The sequence below is a fragment of the Plectropomus leopardus genome, chromosome 2 (genome assembly GCF_026936395.1).
Source record: "Plectropomus leopardus strain MGB_pleo_1.0 chromosome 2, ASM2693639v1, whole genome shotgun sequence".
Taxonomy (NCBI): Eukaryota; Metazoa; Chordata; class Actinopteri; order Perciformes; family Serranidae; genus Plectropomus; species Plectropomus leopardus.
In genome coordinates, this window is record NC_142177.1 from 33,293,917 (window position 1) to 33,316,251 (window position 22,335).

Sequence of the window (22,335 nt, forward strand, 5' to 3'; positions counted from 1 at the left end):
TCTTCTGACTGAAAACTATCCCATTCTGTTGCATTAATGTGTGTGTGAGGGGGACAGATTTTCTTACAAAACAAAAATAAGTATGTTTTTTTTGTTAAGAAAAAGGTAAGAAGCTGATATCTGTAGCTTATGTATGTAGAGAGTTAGAGATTTGAATACATATAAATAGATATTCTTCTCTTTTTCTGATTTGTATCATAATCAGCACTTCTTCACCACTGGCGTTCCTTCACAACCTGACACATTAAAATGTATTTTAATTTTGTTTAAAACTGGTGTAGCACCAATTTATCATGTGGCTTAGAGGGGAATTGCTGGTATTTTCAAAATTCATGGAATCTCTATGGTCCAATACAGTCTAAAAATATTAGTAAATATGAACAACTCTTCCCTAAATCCAAAAGCTCGAGTTTGTGATGTATAAAGTCTAACTGCAGAGGAAACCACTGAATCACGCTTCACACAGGAAGAAAACAAGATGTGGTTTTGTCTTGGTGCATCATGTTTATCATACTGATACCTCCAGTAGTCACTTTTGCATTTCAGTGTAGTTCATGTTTAACACCACTAGATGTCCCCAGTCACGTTGAAGTCTTTAGTGGACATGGTTGAGGATATTTTAAAGAAAATGTCTCAGTACATCTTTCTTTCTGAGAAGCTGTTTTCTGAAGAGATCAACATCATATGAACAGAATATGAACCATTCAAGCTTTCTTTTGTGACAGATATTTCTGGCAGCAGGAAAGGCTTATTTATGAGTCGACTGAAAGCGGTTTTGTGGAATATCAAACACAAAGTTTTGCTAAATGACAGCCTTTGTATGGTAACAGATATGCTGTATTTGTATTAGGATAAATATGAAGTATGAGTGGAGTAAAAAGTCATGATTCTGCTTCTCTTTACATCACAGCTTTGGTATGTCTGAGCATGAGACAGGCAGGTGAACTATGCAGCAGTGGACAGATACTAATGTTTGGGTAGCGACCTCTTTTCTCCGTTATCAGACGTGAAGAGAAGCAGATGCATTCTTCCAAGAAGCTGGTTATTGAGAAGGGAGGTGTCTCAACTTTCCTCTTTGAAAACATGTTTGAAGAGATAAGCAAAGCTGGCACAGTTATTGGAGGCTTTGAGAAGTTGCTCGACAGACGAGCATTAGTTACCTACTAATGTTGGTTTTTGAAAGCCTTAAAAGGGCCTGAGGCGCACCACAGGTTTCCTTTTATTGGCTTCACACCAGTGCAGATCAGCAAGACCTCAAGTTTCTTTTAATATCCTGCTTTTTAGTGACATATTGTGCATAATCAGAATGAACTTCTATCCGGGTGTTTCTCACTGAGTCAGAAAACACTCACTAAGAATTGCAGACATGCTACTAAACGTCATTAACTTTGTTGCCAGGTTTCTGGGTAATCAGTGTTTCTTAGGCAACTCTGGGTGGAGGACGTGGATGGCCCCTGTCAACAAACTTGTGTGGTTAAAAATGGGTGGTGGAGTGAACTCCTTGGAATTCACCCCAGTGAGTGTGTGAGGCAATGAGGCACAGCCCCCTTTGTTTGAGAAACATGTGGAATGTATCCATGACAATAAAAAAACCCCAGAAAGTGGCTTAGCGTTTTTAATGTTGGGTAAACTGCCACAAAAACATCCGAGTCCTCTTTATCACAATGGCTGACGTATTTCTTGCGTATTTGTCTGATTATCATTAGCAGTATTATTTATCAAGACAACGTGATTGAAATTGTATTTTTTACATATTTATCATGTTTTATTAGTGAGACTTTACACTTACAGGCCTGTAGAATAGAATAGAATAGAATAGAATAGAATAGAATAGAGGTTTTCCCTCTTGGAGGACCCGTGGAGGGAATACCCCCTTTTTTCCAGGACACACCCATAATATTTCCACTTCATTCCTGTTCAACACATGGGGAGACGTCCCCACTTCTTACAGGAGGAGGGACTACAGAGCTGCTGCTCTAACTGGTGGACATACCGGGAGCTTGTGTTCTTTTACTGGTCACCAAAATAACAATTATGTTTTTTAACTAAGTTGTTCAGATGTCATTGTTCTTATTTACAGGTTTTTGTCCACCCTGAGACCTCTGTCTGTGGGTCTGTGCCTGTTGTCTATTCTGACACTGACAGCTATTAAAAGTCAAGATGAAGCATTTTAAAAGCAAAACTTCCTGTTGTGCCTCTCAAAATAAGACATTTGTTATTTGTTTTTTGAATAGAACAGAAGGACACACAGAGGTAGATGAGAAATCAACAAAAAGATGAAAAATCAAAAATCTTAGCTCAGCTTTATTCATATGGGCCAAGCACCTTTCATAAAAACATGCAGCCCAAAGTGCTTTACTTGGCAAAATTGAAATAAAATAGCCACTTTTTAAAAGAAAACACAAACAATTGAAGTTTTGCAAGACTAGAAAAAAAATTACAAAAACAAGACAATCAAATATTTTTTAAAAAGCATACAAAACAAAAAACAGACAGGCAAACAAAAAAACATAAATGAAAGTGTATAGAAAAAAATAAATAAAACAGAATGAAAATAAACAACAGGCATAAAATACAGTAAAAACCAATGACAAAAACTTAGAATTAAGTCTGTAACATTACTCCAAATTCAAAATCCAGATAAAAAAGACAGGTATTTTATTTACTTTTTGAAAATATTGAGAGAGACTGCCATTAAAATATCCAGAGGCAGTGCGTTCCACCATTTAGAGCCTAAAAAACAGAAGGCACACTCATCAGTATTTTTATGGGACACATGAGGAAACTTTAAAAGCAAAGCAGTGGAGGATCGTGATGATCTAGTGGGCTATCCAATGGGCAGGAGGCAATTACCAGACAGACTTCTATTTTATATTTTCAAACCTAGAGTTTCAAAATAGCTTTGCAGGGGCAATTGTTGACCCCTGGCAAAGTCTCCTTATTTTACAAATACCTGTGTATAAAATTGTTTTGGATAGATTTAAAATATTTTAAGACATTGACTGGTTTAGTTATTCACTTGGAAAGAACAGACTTTTTATGATAAGAAAGATAATGATTGCAAAAAAAAGTTTATTTTGAACATCTTAATTTTACTATATGGAAAAATTTACATTAACAATGGACTTAAATGATACCACACACGCAAAAACTGAAAACAGAAATCATGCACTACATTGAAACACGACATTATGTTGATGTCTTTATTGCTTGCTAAATGATACCCTATTGTTTAGAGCTTTTTGTTAGTTTTATTGGCCAACTGTATAACTTTCTTTGTTTAAATGCAGTTGCATGGATTAAACACATAGACTGTATTTTTGTCTATGATTGAACACAATACAATATAAAAAATTTTGTATAAAATTTTGTAAAATATAAAATCATTTGATTTTGTGAAAAACGCTGCCAAAGTTGGCAGTATGATGGCCACAAATACGCAACACCAAAGCACGTTGGCCTTCAAAACTCGGAGCGCATGCTGTACTCACTGGGCTGTCCCGGAGTGTAATGTCTACAGACAACCTGTGGGATACTTATTTTGAGGCCAACGAGGTGACAAAAACAAGCGTACCCAACAGGAAGTGAAATGTCCGAATAACTGCTGCTCGATAATAACATTAGCATACACAATTAGCAATGGACTTCACCTGGTAATATCCACAACTTGGATTAATTTTTAATGTAAACCCCTTCTGACTGATTTTTTGAGCCTTGCGGACTAAAGGAATATTAATAACCGAGGACTGAACACATATTTGGGCTTTTGGACCGTTTTAAATGGAGGTGAGTCAACCGATTATTTTATTTTAACGTTTGCTTCCTTGTTTACTGTGCCGCAGCACCGGTAAATTTGAATTGGATTTGGTGTCCTTTTCGTCTGGAAACAAAACTTAGCGATTAAACTATGGTGAATTTAACCGAGCTAACGATGTGTAGTGTGTCCGCACCAAACAAAACTTTAGCGATATTTTTCCAGCGGGATGCTAATCAGCTCAAGCTAGTGCAGGTGGGTTTTAAGAGCTTCTTCCATCCTGAAAGCTAGGACTTTGTTTCTTCGAAATCAAACGACCTCGTCTGCCTCGTTACTACGATGTTAAGTCTTTTATTCATAAATTCAGAGGGACATAGTGTCAGTGAGAGCTGCTGAGTGTGACTGTTGTGGTTGACAAGTGTTAGCTGTTAGCTTCACAAGTGTGTTTGTCTTTGAATTTACCGAAAAAAAGAGGATAATGTGAAAGCCAAGACTTTTTTTTTTAGATCAATTAAAACCCCAACTCGACATGTTGTCCAGGTATTTAAGTTAATTTAGAAATTGTTTGAAGAATAAAAGGCTACAGGTATGTCACAACTAAGGGACTGTTTCTTATTTTTGAGAGGGTAGGGTGTTTGAAACGCTTCAAATAATGTGTATAAGTTATGATTCCGGAGATTTGTCTTAGGGGAGGGACATTCAACTTAAAATTATTGTATATTGTATTTATCTGATTTGCTCTCCCAACCCCAAAAGCCACAAGTAAGTTTGAAAGGTATGTTTTCAAACAGTGACACCATCTATTATAGCCAGAAACTGTGAAATGTTGTTATTTATAATGGAGGGAGGGTCACCCCCCACCCCCAAGTCACTCAGAGAAACCCAAGGAAAATACATTTATAACTCCAGCTTGGTTAGGTGGTTTTATTTTTGCGTATTTGGCCTGCTTCTTCACTTGCTCAGAATTTCTTTTGTGGCCATGCTTTCCGAAATCCTACATGCACATAACATATTATATGAACGATACATATGTATAATGACAAATAATATACCTATCTATCTATCTGTATGTGTGTGTATATATATATATATATATATATATATATATATATATATATATATATATATATATATATATATATATATATATATATATATATATATATATATATATATGTATATACTAAGTAACTCCCCCAAGTAATGCTTTAGAGTAACGGTAGATATCTGTAATCTTCAATATCTGACATTTAAAACATTCAGCAAGCAATCCAATAATAGTTTATTTAAAAATAGAGACAGAACCATTAAAAACAACGATAATAGCAATGTGTGTGTGTGTGTATATATATATATATACTGTAGATGTACTATGTTTCATAGGGGCATATGCTTTTATTGTGAAGGTATTTTCCCCACTTCCTGTCATTCTGGCTCGTGAAGTTAACTTGACCGCATATAAAATAGATAGTAGTTGTGCGTTCAGAGGAGGATTACTGTTCACCGGCGGCGGAGCGACTCGCGTCTCTTAACTTTTACGCCACCTCTCTGAAGACTGAAAGAGACAGAATCCGGATCTTTAAGTCCCCTTCTGCAGCCCGACATGGACGTTTCCGTGGACACCTGTGGACAGCGCGGAGTCAAGTGTTTGCTGTTGCTGCACCTCTTTGTCCTGAAGGCAGCAGGTCAGTAAAACATAACAGCCTCGCGGTCAGCTTAATGAGATAATATTTATCAGCGTACCAAGTCACATGAGACTTCTAGCAAGAATAGCCAGGACTGTATTTTCTGTCGACTCCACAGAATGAGAAATGTCACCTATTTAAATTTAAGTTTTTGTAGAATTATCATCCCATTGCTGACTGAAAAACTTTTATTTTATATATAAATATATATATATCAAAGAAGTCTGCAGTAACTTCACTGTATAAACAGAACATAAAAAAATGAATATACACTCTGTGGCAACTTTATTAGGCACACGCATACACAATATGCAGATTTTATGGTGCCTATAATTTTTAGTTTTTATTGATACTGTCATAGAGGGGTTTTAATTACATAAGATAATCCTTATGAAGTTTGCATAATATTTGCAGCAATTTGAGTTGTGTAAACAAGAAGCATCAGTATATGAAAAAAAACCCCAATATAATATGTATGCACAGGTAAAAACCAACCAACCAAACAAAAAAAGATCTGTTTAATAAGTAAACAGTAAAAACACAGAGAAACTAAGACAAGTAAACAGTAAAAAAAAAAAACAGTAAGAGTAACAAGCACAGTAAAAGTAAAAAGCACAGGACAATATAATAATTAAACAGTAAAATAGCAAAATATATTAAACTGACTGGTTGATGAATCTACAGGTATTGCATGTTTATGTGTTTGGGACCATAGTAGAACCACAGTTAGTTGTTATATTAAATGGGAAAGTATAATGTAGTCCAGTACAAAACTACTTTTAGCTATGACATCAGTAATAATCATATTGCTGAATTCATATTGAACTAGATGTTATGGCTGTGTATCTAATAATAAAGTGGCCAGCCACTGCATATACAAGATAGTGAATTCAATGATGACTACCATTACACTCTTGTCTCTGTAGGAGTATTCTAGCACTGCTTTTGTAAGACGAACTGTCAAGACGAGATAAATCATATAAAGCGCACTCCTCTGAATATTTTAGAAATGTTTCAGACAGACCACTGATGTCTTTTTGGAAGAGAAGCTACGTGCTCTTTTGCAGTTGCCTATCCTTTTACAATGAGCTGTCCTTTATAAAGGCTTTATTAGTTGTTACTTATGTTTTTATTATTTGTTTAAAAATAATGCTTTTTAGATCCGTTATTAAGAAAACTCAGATTGGGAGGTTATGTATAGAGAACCTCTTGGACCAAAGTCCACTCATTGAAAACTTAATTTACATGTATAACTGCAGACTTGATGACTTTAAGTTTCCTCTCTCTTCTTCCTCCAGCTGACTGTCCTAAACCACAGGGAGGGGAAAATACTGTCTTAACCAACGACGCACTTCTAATGAACGATTTTCTGGAGGGTTCTGACGTCACGCTGGAGTGTACCAATGGGTATACTAAAGACAGTGGCTCTGGGGTCATAACCTGTGTTGATGACAAGTGGACTGAACCAGACCTCATCTGCAAAAGTGAGTCCAGTCGACTTTTAAGGTTGCAGTGTGTAGGATTTAGGGGGATATGTTGACAGAAATGGAATATAATCAATCAGCCTTGTATATCTACACAGGGAACAGGTTCTCATCATAGATGTCCTAAGAAAACCTGGATACAGCATGGAAGTGGGGGCCCGTTCATAGATGAAGAAAAAAATGCTCTATTTCCGTGTGATAAAACAAAAAATGCTCTTTTACTGCAGTATGAAAGTTCCCGGATCCTCTGTGTTATGGGGCCCATAGAGCATGCGTATTAGAGACTTCCAGCGGCTGAGCATAGCAGAGTGCGCCAGAGCGTGTAAATTCTGGTATGGCGCCCTGCCAGCTTGAATAGCAATCAGATAATTTAACCTTGCAGCTCTTGTAGACTTTCCAAATGTTATCAAACTGAATAGATTAAATTGTGATCGCGAAATGATTAGTTTCGCAGTTTATTACGTTCACAAAAATGTATCCACTGTTTTTAGACGTCTCCTTTAGGGGTCAACTGATATTGTTTTTTCAGGGCCAATACCAGTTATTATTATTAACATGATCACTAACCAATATTTGGAACCTATATGCTTTTACAATAAAAATTAATATCTTTCTGTCAGTGTTTAGAATTTGGAATATCACAAAGTCCATCACAAAACTTTGTTTAAATGCCTTTAGCAAATGTTTAATCAAAACTGAAATGTTCAACATCATATACAGAATGTTCACAGCAACTTTTTTTTTTTGAAAAGTTGTGTGAAAATTTAAATTAAAAAATGAATTAAAAAAAATAGCTCCCTGAGGTTTTACATAGTAAAAGTTCCTCCCATGCTGCCACTTTCTTTGCTTTTTAAAATTAATTAGTTTTATTGTCAATCATTAAAATAAAATACTGACACAAATACTTGGCAAAACGCCAAGTATCGGTTCCAATAATCGGCCAGGCCGATAATCTGTCGACCCGTGGTCTTTTTCACAATGTCAGTCCAAAAAAGTCTTTCTGGGCCCCATGGCATCATGTGAGGGACCTTGGTGGTGTAATTTCATTTTTGGCTGCTATTTAAAATTGGCCTCAAAGCCAGGTGCTCTTCCTGGGAGGTTGGTTCTCGCCCACAGAGATCGCTATGTTGCAACACTGTGTTCCTACAGACAAACTAAACACTGGCTCTAAATGGGGTCGCTCATATTTTTACATTTTTGGTTAGCAGCCCCTCCTCAATGAGCAGTATTGCTAACTTTTTTTTTTTTTAACAAAAAACTGCTTTATTCAGTGTTGTACCATTTTAAATCGCCAGGTGTGTTTGTTTTTATGAGGCAGATACCTCTGCAGAAAATCTTGCTCCTAAACAATGAGCACTGAAATAACTCTAACTGGAAGAAGTTTCATCTGATTTTAAATCTGCAGTCCTCACCGCTAGATGCTACTAAATCCCCCTAAATCTCATGTGCTGTTCCTTTAATTCTAACTCTGCCGACATCAAACACAGCCTTCTATTGTTGACAAACACTCTGTCATTTTGGGGTTAATGTCCTGAGTTAAGAGTCCAGCAGCAATGTTGTGTTGTTTGTATTTATGTTACAGGGAAGGACTGCGGTCGCCCTAATCCTCAGCCGCATATGAGCTTTAACATCAGCGCCGGTACCCTGTTTGGTGATTCAATAAAAGTAATTTGTGCTAAAGGGTGAGTATAAGTGTATAAATGAACCATCTAATGGCTCTCTTGTTGAACTTCAACTGAAAATAAATAGTCATGTCTTTATGAATTTAGAGAAACAAGCGTCGGCATGGAGCAGCTCCAGTGACAACACAAAGGGTGCCTTCAGTAGACAGTCATGTTCATTTACATACGTACAAAGTATCTCTTTTTGCTGTACTGCCAACAGTTGTTAAGCAGAAAGTGCTGCTGGCAAATAGACCCAAAGACTGAAGTCAAGGTGGATTTGCTAATGGAAACAATCTCTAAAGAAAACAAAATCATCTTGAAAGACAAATAAAGCTGTTGCCAGAAAGTGTTTCGTTACGGTTTCACTGATTAGAAACTTGGCTCTCCTGTTCCTAACTTTGGGATTCAAGTTGTTTATACATACTTCTCAATGAAACTCTGTAAGAATGTAGTTTCAGAATTAAAATCACCTTTACAAAGCCAGGGCTCTATAATATCAGTTCCTCCTGCTTTATTTTCCTCTATCTTTCTACAGTTACCGGATCGCTGGAGTAAGCTACAAACGGTGCTTTGCGACAGGGTGGAGTGGAAGATCCACGTGTGAAAGTAAGTGTCTTTTGGATTTCATAAAGCCACAACAAGAAGCAGTAAAACAAGATTTTGGTACATTCTCACAACAAAAGCGTTTTTTTCTTTTTCAAAAGACTGTTTCTTTCCTCTTATATTTTATCATATCATATACTTATCATTTTGATGTGTGGCTTATGCAGCTTTGGTTTTGTTTTTCCTCCTTTAGTTTAGATCTTCTTCCTCTCTCTCCAATTTTTTTATGTTATCTATGCCAGTCAGCAAGTAACACAGTTTATGACAACATTATGGATTTTTTAAAATAAAATTTTCTTTTTTTTTACCACAATTTTTTATGTAAGTATTTAATTTTCAGTGTCATAAAATACAGCCTTTTACATTCATATCATACATAACATTAAATTGCTGATACAGAACAAAGAGAGAGAAAGAAAAAAAAAGAGTTCTCATTCTGTGTTAATAACTGGTAATCTATGCAAAATGATTTACTTGATAATCTGATAATCTGTATCCTCGACATAATGTGTGAAGGGCATCCATGTATTCCAAATAAGCCTTTACTATTAAAGTTATGATTTCTAATGGAAGGCTTAATAACAGCTGTCTTATCTATTGGGTAGTTTGTGGTCTGTAAGAGTTTTTCCTTAAACTTGCAGCACATTTTTGGTGTAAAGCAAGTTGAGGTCTATAAATGCTAATTAACTTTTACAATAATATAGTTTCCCTGGATATAAGCCTAAGGCAAATCTCTTACTTCTTCCCACCAAATATTGTTCATTTTAATGTTCCTCTGGTTTCTGCACATTTCTTGCATATATCTGTTATGTTTTTGTTGTATCTGTTTAATTAAAGCTTTCTTTCCAGGCATTCAAGCTATACTGGGAATTTCTGGTGGATTATTGTTTGTTTTTATTCTAAACTGTGTTGTTTGTTAACCCTGTTTGTCTCATATCTCAGTTGTAACATGCGACATACCTGGGAAAGTGACCAATGGCAGAAGCACATGGGATTCTCAAGATGAACCAAAATATGGAGAAACCATACAGTACATCTGTGACGATGGATACACCCTTATTGGGAAAGATACCATTATGTGCAGCGAAACTGGTTTATACGACTCTCAGCCTCCTGAATGCAAAGGTAAGCATGCTCCATCAATGTGTTTGACTTATGTACTGTTTACGCTAATGAGAAGGACAAAGCTTCATGCTTAACAAGTGTTGTATAAATTGTCTCAGGACCCAGAGATAGTTTTGGATGTTTTAACCCATTAATTACAAATCCTCTTTACATTACTGCAGACCATTAACACACCATTAACAGTAAGTTTGTAGATATAATTCATGTCTTTGCAATATGAAAGTCAGCTTGCAGGCACTGATTTGAGATGTAAACAGTCACACGGAAAATGTGTGACTTTTTATTTTTTGTTACGTTAACTATATGATGAAGATGTGAGAAAACTGTTCCCAGGTTTGTGTGTTTTGAGGACATTCAGAACTACAGAATATGTGAGTTTGAGACTGAAAAGCATTTCATTCACCAGCTTAAAGACATTGTCTGAGAGATGAAACCAAGAACAACTTGCTAACAAAAAAATTATAATGTGAATTTAGACATTTCTGAGATTAAAACCTTGCAGTTCACTCTCAAGTCTCAGATGGCTGAGTGTTGTTAATGGCCTGACAAGCCAAGTCTCAAAGGGACAATTCACCCTAAAATCAAAAGTACATGCAAAGTTACGACCACGACTGTGGTTTTACATGTTTTAAAGTCAAATCATTCACACATTACACGACAGGTCCAAGCATAACAGAGGTTTTTCGACTGATTTATTATATTCGAGGCAGCCACCGTTTTAAATATACTTCACCACAGTGTGAAAATCAACAACGAGGGCTTTGAAACTTGCTTAACTTGCACTTGTTGTGACAGATTTATCTCTGTGAACTGTGGGTGGGGCAGATGAATCTGTAGAATTGGAAGGTTCTGTGGGAAACGATAGTTGTCTCAAAATACCTGATGGGCTATTTATCAATCTAGATTGTTTGGCTGTGAGTAACCGAGTGTTGAAGATATCGGCTATAGAGATGTCTGCCTTCTCTGAAATATAATGGAACTACAATTTGAATCACTCGGCAACAGTGTCTTTTTCTGAAAATTATGACCCAATTTATCAAAATAATCCACTGACCTTTTTGTGAGCAGATTCATGTAGGGACTATTTTCTTTCTACCAAACTACAACCGCCATCAGTATCACTGCGCAGAAGGAAGCATGCATCTACTCATGGGAAAGGTCTGTGCTCGTGACAACTCAGGTTGTCAACATTAATGACATCCTCTTTGGCTGAGGTGTTAGCCAGCAGTGGTTGCACACTTCCTTGTGCGTGGTGATACGGTTGGCGGGTGTAGTTTGATAGAAAGAAAATAGTTCTCATATGAAACTGCTCACAAGAAGGTGTCTGGGTTATCTTCAGTCACTGAAGAAGGTGTCTGGGTTATCTTCAGTCACTGGGTATTGATCTCTGGAAACACACAAAGCTGTTGAGTTTTTCAAACATATCTTTTGGAACTTTTGGCACCACAACCTGAGTGACATCTTGTTCCATTATTTTGAAGAGAAAGCAGATATCTCTACAGCTGATATTTTCAACACTTGGTAACTTACACAAAACAATCTAAACTGATAAATACTAGTGCAGGTCAGAAGAAAAATATGCTTTTTTTTAAATTTGGGGTGAACTGTTGCTTTAAGCAAGTTTCAAAGCTCTGCTTAAAACGGTTGCTGCCTGGAATGTCATAAATCAGTTAGAAAACCTCTGTAATGCCTTGACATGTTGTCGTGTAATGTGTGTATGACTTGTACAGTTAATAGGCTAAATCATGTGAAACCACAGGCGGGGTCATAACTTTCTAGTCCTCAAGAGGCATAAACAGGCTTGCAAGATCAGTTGCCAGTTTGCAGTGTACTTTCAAGTCCCCAAATGTTTTTATCTATAATATACTGTATTCAATTAAGTACAGCACACTCACTGTCGGTGTTGCCATGGTGTCTCTGACGACACTCGGCATTTAACACACTGCTTTCCATTTTAAACATCTTTACTCAGACACTCTCCCTGGACCCCGTTATCATAACTCTTTCACGGTCTGAAGCAGTATTCAAGCTTTACAACATTATTCTAGTCACCATTCATGTCTGTGCTATCTCCAAGTTGGGTGTTTACCAACTGCCACACCCGAACTCTTCATAACTGCTTAAGAGTATTGACTAAAGAGCAAAGTTTCTTGAAGGAGTTGGTCTTTGTCCAAGACATAACACAACATTGAATACAGTTTTCTATTAGAGGCTGGTTAAGCATTGCAAAGCACAAGAAGTACAACAAGAAGCATGTTAGTGTTGCATGACTATCATTTGTAGGCATTGCACATTCTGCATGTACACAGAGATTTACAGTATATGCATGCTCTACTACCAATCTGAATGATGAATGGCTGAGGAACAATTTTAACCACAGATAAATTTAGTAGTTTTTTCATTTATAGGTGTGATTACAGAAGCTACATTTACAACAAACATGATATCATCAACATCGATATCATCAACATCGACACCTCCAGCACAAGGTATAGAAATATATAAAAGACAATATTTGATACATGTTCAAGCATTTTCACTCTATTTCCATCCCTACAAGAAATCCAGTATATTAAAGGGACAGTTCACCCTAAATCAAAAAAGCACATTTTCCCTTTCAACTGCATATCAGTCTGAGATTGTTTTGGTGTGAGTTGTCGAGTGTTGGAGATAGGCCATAGAGATGTCTGCCTTCTTTAAAATTCTGTGAAGCTGGATGGCAGCTGGCTTGTAGTGCTCCAAGCGCCAAAAAAAAACAAAAACAACAAAAAAAACATTTGTAAAACCCAACAGCCGAGTGCCATGTACTTTAATTGTACATGAGAGAAGGCAGACATCTCTACGTCTGATATCTCCAACACTTGGAATCTTACACCAAAACAATCTTGATTAATAAATAGCGCCACAGGTAAGAGGTGTATTTTTTAATTTGGGGGTGAACAATCCCAGGTAGAGGTAGAGGTAGAGGTAGAGGTAGAGGTAAGGTAACGTAGAAAAAACATTTTGACAACAATTATTATTTTCCACAGAAGTGTACACCTTTACAGATCCATCTGCCACATCTACAGCTCACAGAGATACATCTCTAGCATCCAGTTCAACACCAACTGTTTCACCTTCACTTCAAGGTACAGGAAAAAATGTCTCCAAACAAGCGCATTGGCATGCAATTAAGCTGAAAACCTTTTAGCCACAGCACTTGGCAGGATGAATGGATTATGTGCATGCATCATGCCTCTCAGAAATTGCTTCACAGCTTGACAAATCACTTTTATCCTGTCAAAGCTTGAAAAGAACTAAGAATCACTGTGATTGCTGTGTTCAAAGGTGGCAGAGAAATTTTGACAGCTGAGGGTGAAGCTGCTACAACCAGTGTAGCATCGGTGACGTCTCCATTTCAAGGTATTGAACAATTTAATGAAAGAGCTGTCAAGTTTGAATGTTGGATTTGTACTGTGCCTTTCATGAGCAAGCAATCCTCAGAGGACTGAAGTTTGATTATAATGTACCTCCAAAATTTAGACAACTGTAGACTTCTTAAATGTGTGTTTTTATGTCTGCTTGGTTTGTTATTTCAGTTAAATTACCTGGTTGTTACAGTGGAGGGTAGAAAGTTTAATTGTTACGGATATATATATATATACATATATATATATATATATATATATATATATATATATAGTTTATGGCAACTAAACAGGATCTGTAAGTCAAACATAACATAAGACGTAGTACTTTGTTACAATGGTAAAATTTACATTTACAAAGAGGATGAATGTCTCAATCAGTGTGGTCAGCTGACCCAAAACCATCAGACAGGTCAGCTGTGCTCACAGCTCACTGAATGGGAATCTTAAGCCCCTTTCCCACTGCACAAAAACCCCAAACACTAACACCCGCTATAATCTGGGGTTTGTATGTAATGGGAAGGTTTAAAATCAGCATTCACACCTTAGTCACGAGTATTTATCGGCTCCGGCTCCTATTGGCATTGATGGTAAGACAACATTGTTGAACATGCTTGTTTTAGCCCCTTTACTGGGGAGATGTAATGGCGCTGAGACAAAATACTGTCCATCTCCTCCCAAGTAACACTCAAACACCATTCCAAATTAGTCTGCACAAAATTTAATTGCGACTGAAAAGAGTTATACAAAAGAAGAAGCCACCACTTCATTTTTAACCCTGTTTTCCGGTCCGTTTGTGTGGGGGAAAAAAAACCCTCAAAACCCCCCACAAAAACAGAAGGCATACTGGCCTGCTGCAAAGCTGTGTACATAGCTCCAGTCTACTGGAAATGGGAAAGAAATCTATTGACTCTTCTTTATGGGTTTCCTGTGTTCAAAAAAACCTACATACATGTGCTAATTTTGGTGAAAAAAAAGGGGGTATAAGTTATTTGGTCCCAGACATTTCTTGAAATTCTTGAACTAACAAGTTTAACATTAAAGAATAATTTGACATTTTGGAATTAGCTTATTCACTTTTTTGGCAGACACTTACAGGGGATGAACTGAAACGAATACCAGCAATTCACCATTTTATTTGCAGGTAATGTGCTGGGCTACTTTTTGGCTCTGAGCAGTTGCCAGGCAACCAGCAAAGACTCCAGGAAGCTGCTTCTCACAGCCAAGATATAATCCAGCACATAACCCCCAATGAGTGGGAAATTGTGTTTTTCTTAAACAAACAAGATGTTAATTACTGAGTTTTGAAGGTGCTGGTAGGGGGCTGGCTGTTTCCCCATGGTTCCAGTCTTTAAGCTACACTCAGATAAGCTAACATGTTGTTGGTTACAGTTTTAAACACCGCTACGGCTATCAAACTTCTCATTTAACTCTCCCCAAAGTTCAAATGATTCCTTTAACTGTTTAAATTTGCCTCATAATTATCATTGTTTGCTATGTGTAAAACAATGGTTTTAATTTACTGACTGAGGATAAATGTCATTTAATTTTCACAGACTTGTCTCCCTCCCTCAGTCACTGTGCCAGTTAATATATCAATGATTATGGACTTCATTTTCCACCTCACTGATCGGACATGGAGGCACTGAGATAAATGAGCTGAAAGCTACAAAACCTTTTCTACAAACAAAAACATATATCAGCAAAATCATTTGAAAGGATCATCTAAAAACTTTAGTGGCTTTAAATCAGTAAATGAGATACTCAGTTTGTAACAGACTTCCATGTGTGTTTATAAAGTTTGTGTTGTAGCCTGATTCACTGCTGTTGTATATTAATGATGTTTGCATGCTAATGATTCTGTTTTATACTTGCAGACATGCATGATGGGACTGTAGATACTAACAAGGATACTGGTAAGTTACTGCGCCCCGGTACTATCATGATCATGGAAATATTTTCATGCTGTGCATTTAACTTTGCTTGTGTCTTTCAGGATATTTGCCAGTTATAGTCAGTGTGATATGCGTGTCATTAGGTAATGTACAATTTTTGTGTTTTCGTTTTTCACACTTTTTGCTAATTTTGTAGTTGAAATACAAAACGTATTTTTTTATTTACAGCTGTGTGTATATCTGCTCTGATTTTACACATGTTTCTTCTGAAGAGAAAGGGGTAAGATCCACTGTTTTACACTTAATGCATGACTCATACTTGATTATGTTTTTTATCCTTATGTTACTTCTTCTCTTTGCATTGCCTGCTCTTTTCACTCATGAGATTTACACATAATGCACAGGTCAGTATAAGGACATTTCTGTGCTGTATGCAGGAAAGTGATATGCAGTAACTTTTAATGAGCCAACACAGCAGCAAGTTCAGATTCTTTTACTTTCTGAACTGTTTAAGGAAATCTTAGATGTCTGTGTTTCCGGACTTGTGTTGAAGAATGAGGGAAGTCAACAGGAAATCCTTTAATATAACCAGCTGTGACATAGAAATCAGTATCAGGAAAAAAACATTCCCCTCAGGTTGGAATGAATCAGGATGTCTTTAATAATTTACTTTAGTAAAATGGAGAGGAAACATGCTTTGATATTTTGCAACCTTTTTATTAAGCAGTCATGTGACCTAAATTTGATAATAAAAAAATATCCCTAGACTGAGGCACAGCTTTTTACTAGAAAAAAATCAACTTTATAGTCATATTGTGGAATTCACTTTGATAAATCAAACCAGCTCAGACAGAAAAACTTTCCTTAAACATGAATCTCTCATATAATCACATGCATGCCTTAATATTTTGCATTATGTCAAAATCAAAGCTTTTTTTTTCAAAAAAACTATCGTTATTGTCTCAAAGTTGCAATGACTAACACTAACATTTCAGAATACTAATTAAGTATGCAATAAAACACTGTTTGGTGAACTAATAAATTTAACGTTAAATTAAATTAACATAAAAACTCAACAATTCTGACATCCTTATTTGATGACACCATAGCTCATATGACACCAGAGAAGACCTGAAGCCGGAGTTATTACAGTTCCAAAATCTTTAGATTGCCTGCCTGACCGAGGTACCTTTCAATTCATTTGTATTTACTGTTATTAATTAAGTGCTGTAGAGTGCCCCAGAATTGAGTCCTAAAACATGGAAATGAGTTAGCATATTTTCACTTCTGGCTGCCTATATGCCTAAAATAAGGACTGGTTAACACAAGCTTAAGAGACTTCCATGTTTTGTTCTAAGACATAAAATACATCAGTAAATACACCACTTCTGAATTTTGAGGCTTTTGTGTGTCTTTTAAAAGGTGGTTGCTAACAAGTGACGAAATAGACTGCAGAGTGTCATCACGCCAGACACAGCTTTAAAGCCTTGTTGTGGTGGCGAGATTAAGTCATGTGACTGTTTATAGCCCAACTTTAGCTTTATTATTGGAATTAGCATAACTTCTGTTTATCCCTCCAAAATCATTGATGTGGTGTTCATTTGTGAAGATTATGTTGCTGAACAAAATATGTAAGTATCTTAAATGTTTATTTGCCACAGATCTTATTTTCTGCAACAATCCAAAATCCATTGGAAAAATCCTGTTGGCTTTTCAATAAGGGCATCAGGATGATGCTAACTTCCACATGGGCCTACAGAAAAACGTTATCCCTGGAGCACTCTATAGCCTTAAAACAACCAAAATATTCTAAAACCATTTTGATGAATGGTTTTCTTGTTTTCTTGCTAACATTCAGTTTTAAGTTGGAAAATGGACTAATTAGAGCACATGAAACCCAAAAAAAGCTTGAATGATATGCCGTTTTCATTTTTTTGCACCCCTGTGTGAATGAAGCTCAAACTAAACAGTTCTCTGTTTATTTCTCGTCAACTCCAGCTCTGCAAATGGAATTGTCTATTAAGGAGCATCTGTGACCGAGGAGGGACGGGCCAAAAATCTGTAGCAGTCTCTCTGAGTCAATGGGGAAAAAAGATAACTCACTTTAATTTTATTGCACTTCAAATGGCAAATAATCAAATCTGTAAAAAGTATCTTAATTTAATTCAACATCAACTGATGGTAAGCACTTTTTGTAATTTTTTTTTTATTGCCATATTGTTTTAACAATTGTAAATATTTCATGCCACTATAGTATTGTTATTTTGTACTTTATTTATGTTATAAACTGGAATAAACTCTTTAACAGTGCCTCCATGTGTTATGAAATACATCATTTTAGTTTGGAGTTAATGCGAAATCTGCAGGCCAGAAGTTTATTGATGTGCTGTTTTGTTAGGAGAGGGCTCATGAAAAGGTGATTCAAGAAGGCACACAATGTGGTTACTTTAGTTTGCAGACAGAAATGGCGATTGATAAAGATACAATCAGCTGCATTCTTCGCCCCCCGACTTTGTTTTTTCATTGTCTATTGTGTTTTTTGCTGTACAAAAGAATGGGAAACCTTTCATGAGAAAAGAATCCAATAGAGCACCTATAAACCATGTAATACCACATTAGGTGTGAGAGGAAATGCTCAGGAAAGTGGTCAAAATGTTTTTTGACCTGGAATGTGTAACTGGATGAATAGGCTCATTGTGTCAATGGAGCAGAAACATGTAAAAGCTTGTTAACATTTTTGTGATTTGTGAAGAGTGCTTTTGTTACTAATGCAGCCAAAAAACTGTTTCATATCAAACCATATCTTCATGTCTGAAAAAATATTTTACAAAGAAAATATCAGATCCAATTCATTTTTGTGCTGCATTGCAAAGCATTGCAATATTATTTAAAATGTGAAAAGCTTCTATTCAAAAACAATATTGAAACTCATATTGAAGACATTAGTTCACATTTTACAAAGTAACATTATTTTTTTCACAAAGAAGCAGTTTTTGTGTCTTAAAGGAAACGCTCAATGGTTGCATTCATGGCCATGGCAGCAGTGAAGGACCAAGCTGTTATCCTGGCAGGGGTGTGGACCAGCACAGAGAAAAGCCCCTTAATAAAAAAATGTGGTTTCACTGTTTCATTGTGCCCTGGTCTGTTGTAGGGCCACAGGCTTGAACTGTCACTTTTCCCGTGGGATCAGAAAAGGGGATTTCTTCTGTCTACTTCAAAAGAAGTTAAAGTCTTGAGTCAATCATTTTTTGGTCGGATATTACAGCGTACTTCAGTGTATATGACTGAGCTTAAACTGGACTGAAAAGATGTTTTGATGAACTTGTGGAAATCCTGTGGAGCAGAAAGCACTGTCATAAACAGGATATGTACTCATCGTAGTTATTCATCTTAGTTATGTGGAGAGACAGTGTATTACCAGAGAGGAGGGGTTTGCCGTTTTTTCTCAGAGAAACCGTGACAACAGTGGTCTTTGTAAAAGTCATGGACCATCCTCCAAACCCAGGCTCCCACAAAGTATTTATGGTGTTGCTTTATGTTGGAGTTGCATACGTTTGTCTGTGGACTTTAAAAAAATATTTTGGTTTAAAATCTTGTAATATTCTATTTTTTTGTTTCTTGTCAACGAATCACTTAAAGACCAAAACCAGCCATGAATTTAGGTATTTTATATGGTGTCCTTGAAAGCATTTACATTGTAAATTAAAAAAAAACAAAAAAAAAAAAACACATGCAAATTGAGGGCTCAAGGGATGACATTTTTTCTGTAGGCTGACGCAGAAGTTAGCATTGCTCTGGTTCCCTTGTCAAAAAAGCTGATTGGATTTTTCCATTGGGTTTTGGATTATTGCATAAAAAAAGATTTGTGGCAAACAAAGGTGTATTATACGTACACATTATATTCAGGAAGATAATCTACACAAATGAACACCACTTTAAGGATTTTTGAAGCATAAATGCAATCAAGTTAAGACGCTAACATTAGGCTTTAAAGAAACAGCACCACAGTCGCATGACTTTGCGTGGCCACATCAACAAGGCTGTAATGCTGTGTTTGGTATGATGACATTCTGCAGTGTCATTTAGTCACTTGTTAGCAACCGCCTTTTTTAAGACATATATGGGGTATTTACTGATGCATTTTATGTCATAGAACAAAACATGAAAGTCTCTTAAGCTCATAAGAAAGTAAAGCTTAATTTATATAGCACTTTTTAAAGCACACAGTTACTAAGTGCTTAATACTCACATATACACACACTAAATAAACTAGCGAATGAATGAATTAATCAAGTTGGCTGGGACATGCTTGTAATTTCTCATGATTTTGATGAAGTGACCGAAGTGTCCATCATTGTGATCACATGATTCAGATATAGTCATAAGCAAAAATGCTAATGCTATTTTAACAGCAGATATCTGCAATAATACCTGAATTATATGAACGCAATGTTTAAATATGCCCCAAACTTAAATTTTAGGTAATTTTCCAGCATCACTGATGGATAGCCTTGAGCTCTTAGGGCCACCATAACTTAACGTGTGTTTTTGTGAAGCCATTGTTGTCTGAATACCATAAAAAACGCTTCACTGAGCCACACTGATGCATTTGATGACATATTCCTTAACTGCAATAACCACAGTAGTAGACACAGTATTTTTAATTTTAATTTTATTTTTCTGTGTGTTAGTCAAGCTATCGTCTCGGTGCAGTGCCAAATATTGTGATGAATCCACAGCTGAAAGTAGTTACCCCGCAAAAACACAATTAACTTAAGTTTGACTAATGTTTGCTAAATACTAGGGGTCGTACAATATTGTTTTTTTAGGACAGATACCAATACTGATTATTAGTAGTTAATGAGACCGATAACCAATACTTAGAATTGAAATGGATTCACAATAAAAATGAAATCTTCCTGGCAATATTTAGAATTGGAATACAAGGTACAAGGGAGATTTATTAGTTATAAAAAAACAATTAAAATGTGTCCTTAAGTCCTGCAACACCTTTTGGAGTAGAAGGAGGGATTCAGGACTCAACAAACTCCAACACAAAACTTTCTTTAAATGCCCTTAACTAATGTTTAATAAAAAACTGAAACACTCAACATCATATACAGCAAGTCCCCAGCATTTTTTTATAAAGTCAAGTGAAAGTTGAATAAAAAATGAATAAATAAAATTAGCTTTACAAATAGTTTTACAAAGTAAAAGTCCCATGCTGTCACTTTCTTTGCACTTTTGAATTTATTAATTTTATCGCCGATTATTTAAATATAATAGCAATACAAAATACCAAATATCAGCCCCAGTAATTGGTCAGGCCGATAATCTGTTGATCCCGACTAAATACCGAAGTGCCCAACTGTTTGGGAAATAATTTTGCCTTTTTTTTAAAAAAAAGACAATGTATGTAAAATCCCATTTAGCATGTTTTCATAAAATGGTGTCATGGATAACCAGCTTAACTGGTTGTTTTCTGTAGCTTCAAAGCGTCAACAGTCCTCCGGTCAGATTTGGGCTCACCACAGGATGTGGATGTGGATGAGATAAAAAAAAAAAAAAACGGAAAAAAACTGACAGTAGGAAATCTGCTGGATACCCTCTGTCTCCCAGCAAGTTTTCCACTCAGAAATTCAGAAGCATTGATTCCTCCTCCTCTTTCAAACCCTGTTTTTCCACTGCGAGTAGTAGGCGACACCACCACACCCATCCTGGCACACTCTGTATCATCACTGTCAGTAAACCTTGTATCAGCCAAGCACCACATTTTCAGGAACTTGTTGACAACACCATTTGGAAATTTTCAAAAGTATCCAATTGTCTATAAAAAGGGTTCCATGAAACCGAAGCATCTGTAAAAAAAAAAAAAGTTATGTAATCCTTCAATTCAAAATTAAAGTATGGAAATCACCAAAACTTAAATTATGAGACTCTCAGATGAAAACAACAAGCAGTCACTCAGCACCTGCAGTCCGTTGGACCTCTGTGAGCCCCTATCCTGGGTTTGTGAAGCTAATGACATGCCTGTCCATCCTCTTTGTGTGGAAACTATTACAGCAGTTCACTTTATCCTCATATGTAAAAAAAAAAACTTCAAATATGATAAGGACATGGTGCTGAACTTTTTTTACACTGAAAAAAAATTAGTCATTAAAAAAGACATAATAGTTCTTAATGAAAATCAAGATCAAAGTGATTTTTACACATACATTTAGAAACAATTATGGCGCTTCATATAAAGCTCTATTTAGCCACGTATTATTTTAATTTTTTTTATATTTGTAGTGTGTTTATTAATTTGATGTATACACAGCTGCATGCTTCATATAGTTTTTCCACAAATTTATAAAGAATTGTAACCCCTCCCATTGAACATTTTATTCATAAATAAGCACAGAAATTAACTGTCCTGAATGTTTATAATTTGGGGTCGACAGATTATCGGCCTGGCCGATTATTGGGGCCGTTATTTGGCATTTTGCCAATTATCTTTATGTGCATTTTATTTTAATGATTGTCGATTTAATTAGTTAAAAAGTACAAAATAAGTGTTAGGAGGAAGTTTTACTTTGTAAAACCTCAGCGAGATATTTTGATTTATTCATTATTTCTTTTAGATCTTCACTTGACTATAAAAAAAGTTGCTGGGAACTTGCTGCATATGTTATTAAAAGTTTCAGTTTTGATCACATATTTGCTAAATGCAGTTTAA

The 22,335-nt window shown here is 36.0% G+C and overlaps 2 protein-coding genes across 3 annotated transcripts in view; both read left to right on the forward strand.

The window, feature by feature from the left end:
- Positions 1 to 3,486: 3,486 nt before the first annotated feature.
- ora1 (olfactory receptor class A related 1) overlaps positions 3,487 to 22,335 on the forward strand; it is a 261,847-nt gene continuing 242,998 nt past the window's right edge. The window contains exon 1 of the mRNA XM_042509176.2: positions 3,487 to 3,786. The gene's annotated coding sequence lies outside the window, so the exon portion shown is untranslated. The remainder of the gene's footprint in view (positions 3,787 to 22,335) is intronic.
- Positions 5,225 to 17,927, forward strand: LOC121959642 (complement decay-accelerating factor transmembrane isoform). 2 transcript variants are annotated; one of them, XM_042509092.2, is made up of 13 exons: positions 5,225 to 5,439; positions 6,738 to 6,923; positions 8,506 to 8,605; positions 9,123 to 9,193; positions 10,133 to 10,315; positions 12,724 to 12,804; positions 13,345 to 13,443; positions 13,643 to 13,717; positions 15,600 to 15,638; positions 15,719 to 15,760; positions 15,846 to 15,897; positions 16,727 to 16,802; positions 17,616 to 17,927. In XM_042509092.2, the coding sequence occupies exons 1-12, from the start codon at positions 5,358 to 5,360 to the stop codon at positions 16,782 to 16,784; spliced, it is 1,068 nt and encodes a 355-aa protein (XP_042365026.2). In that variant the 5' UTR covers positions 5,225 to 5,357; the 3' UTR covers positions 16,785 to 16,802; positions 17,616 to 17,927. The 2 variants fall into 2 exon arrangements, with proteins under 2 accessions (XP_042365026.2, XP_042365036.2); XM_042509102.2 differs by lacking the exon at positions 16,727 to 16,802.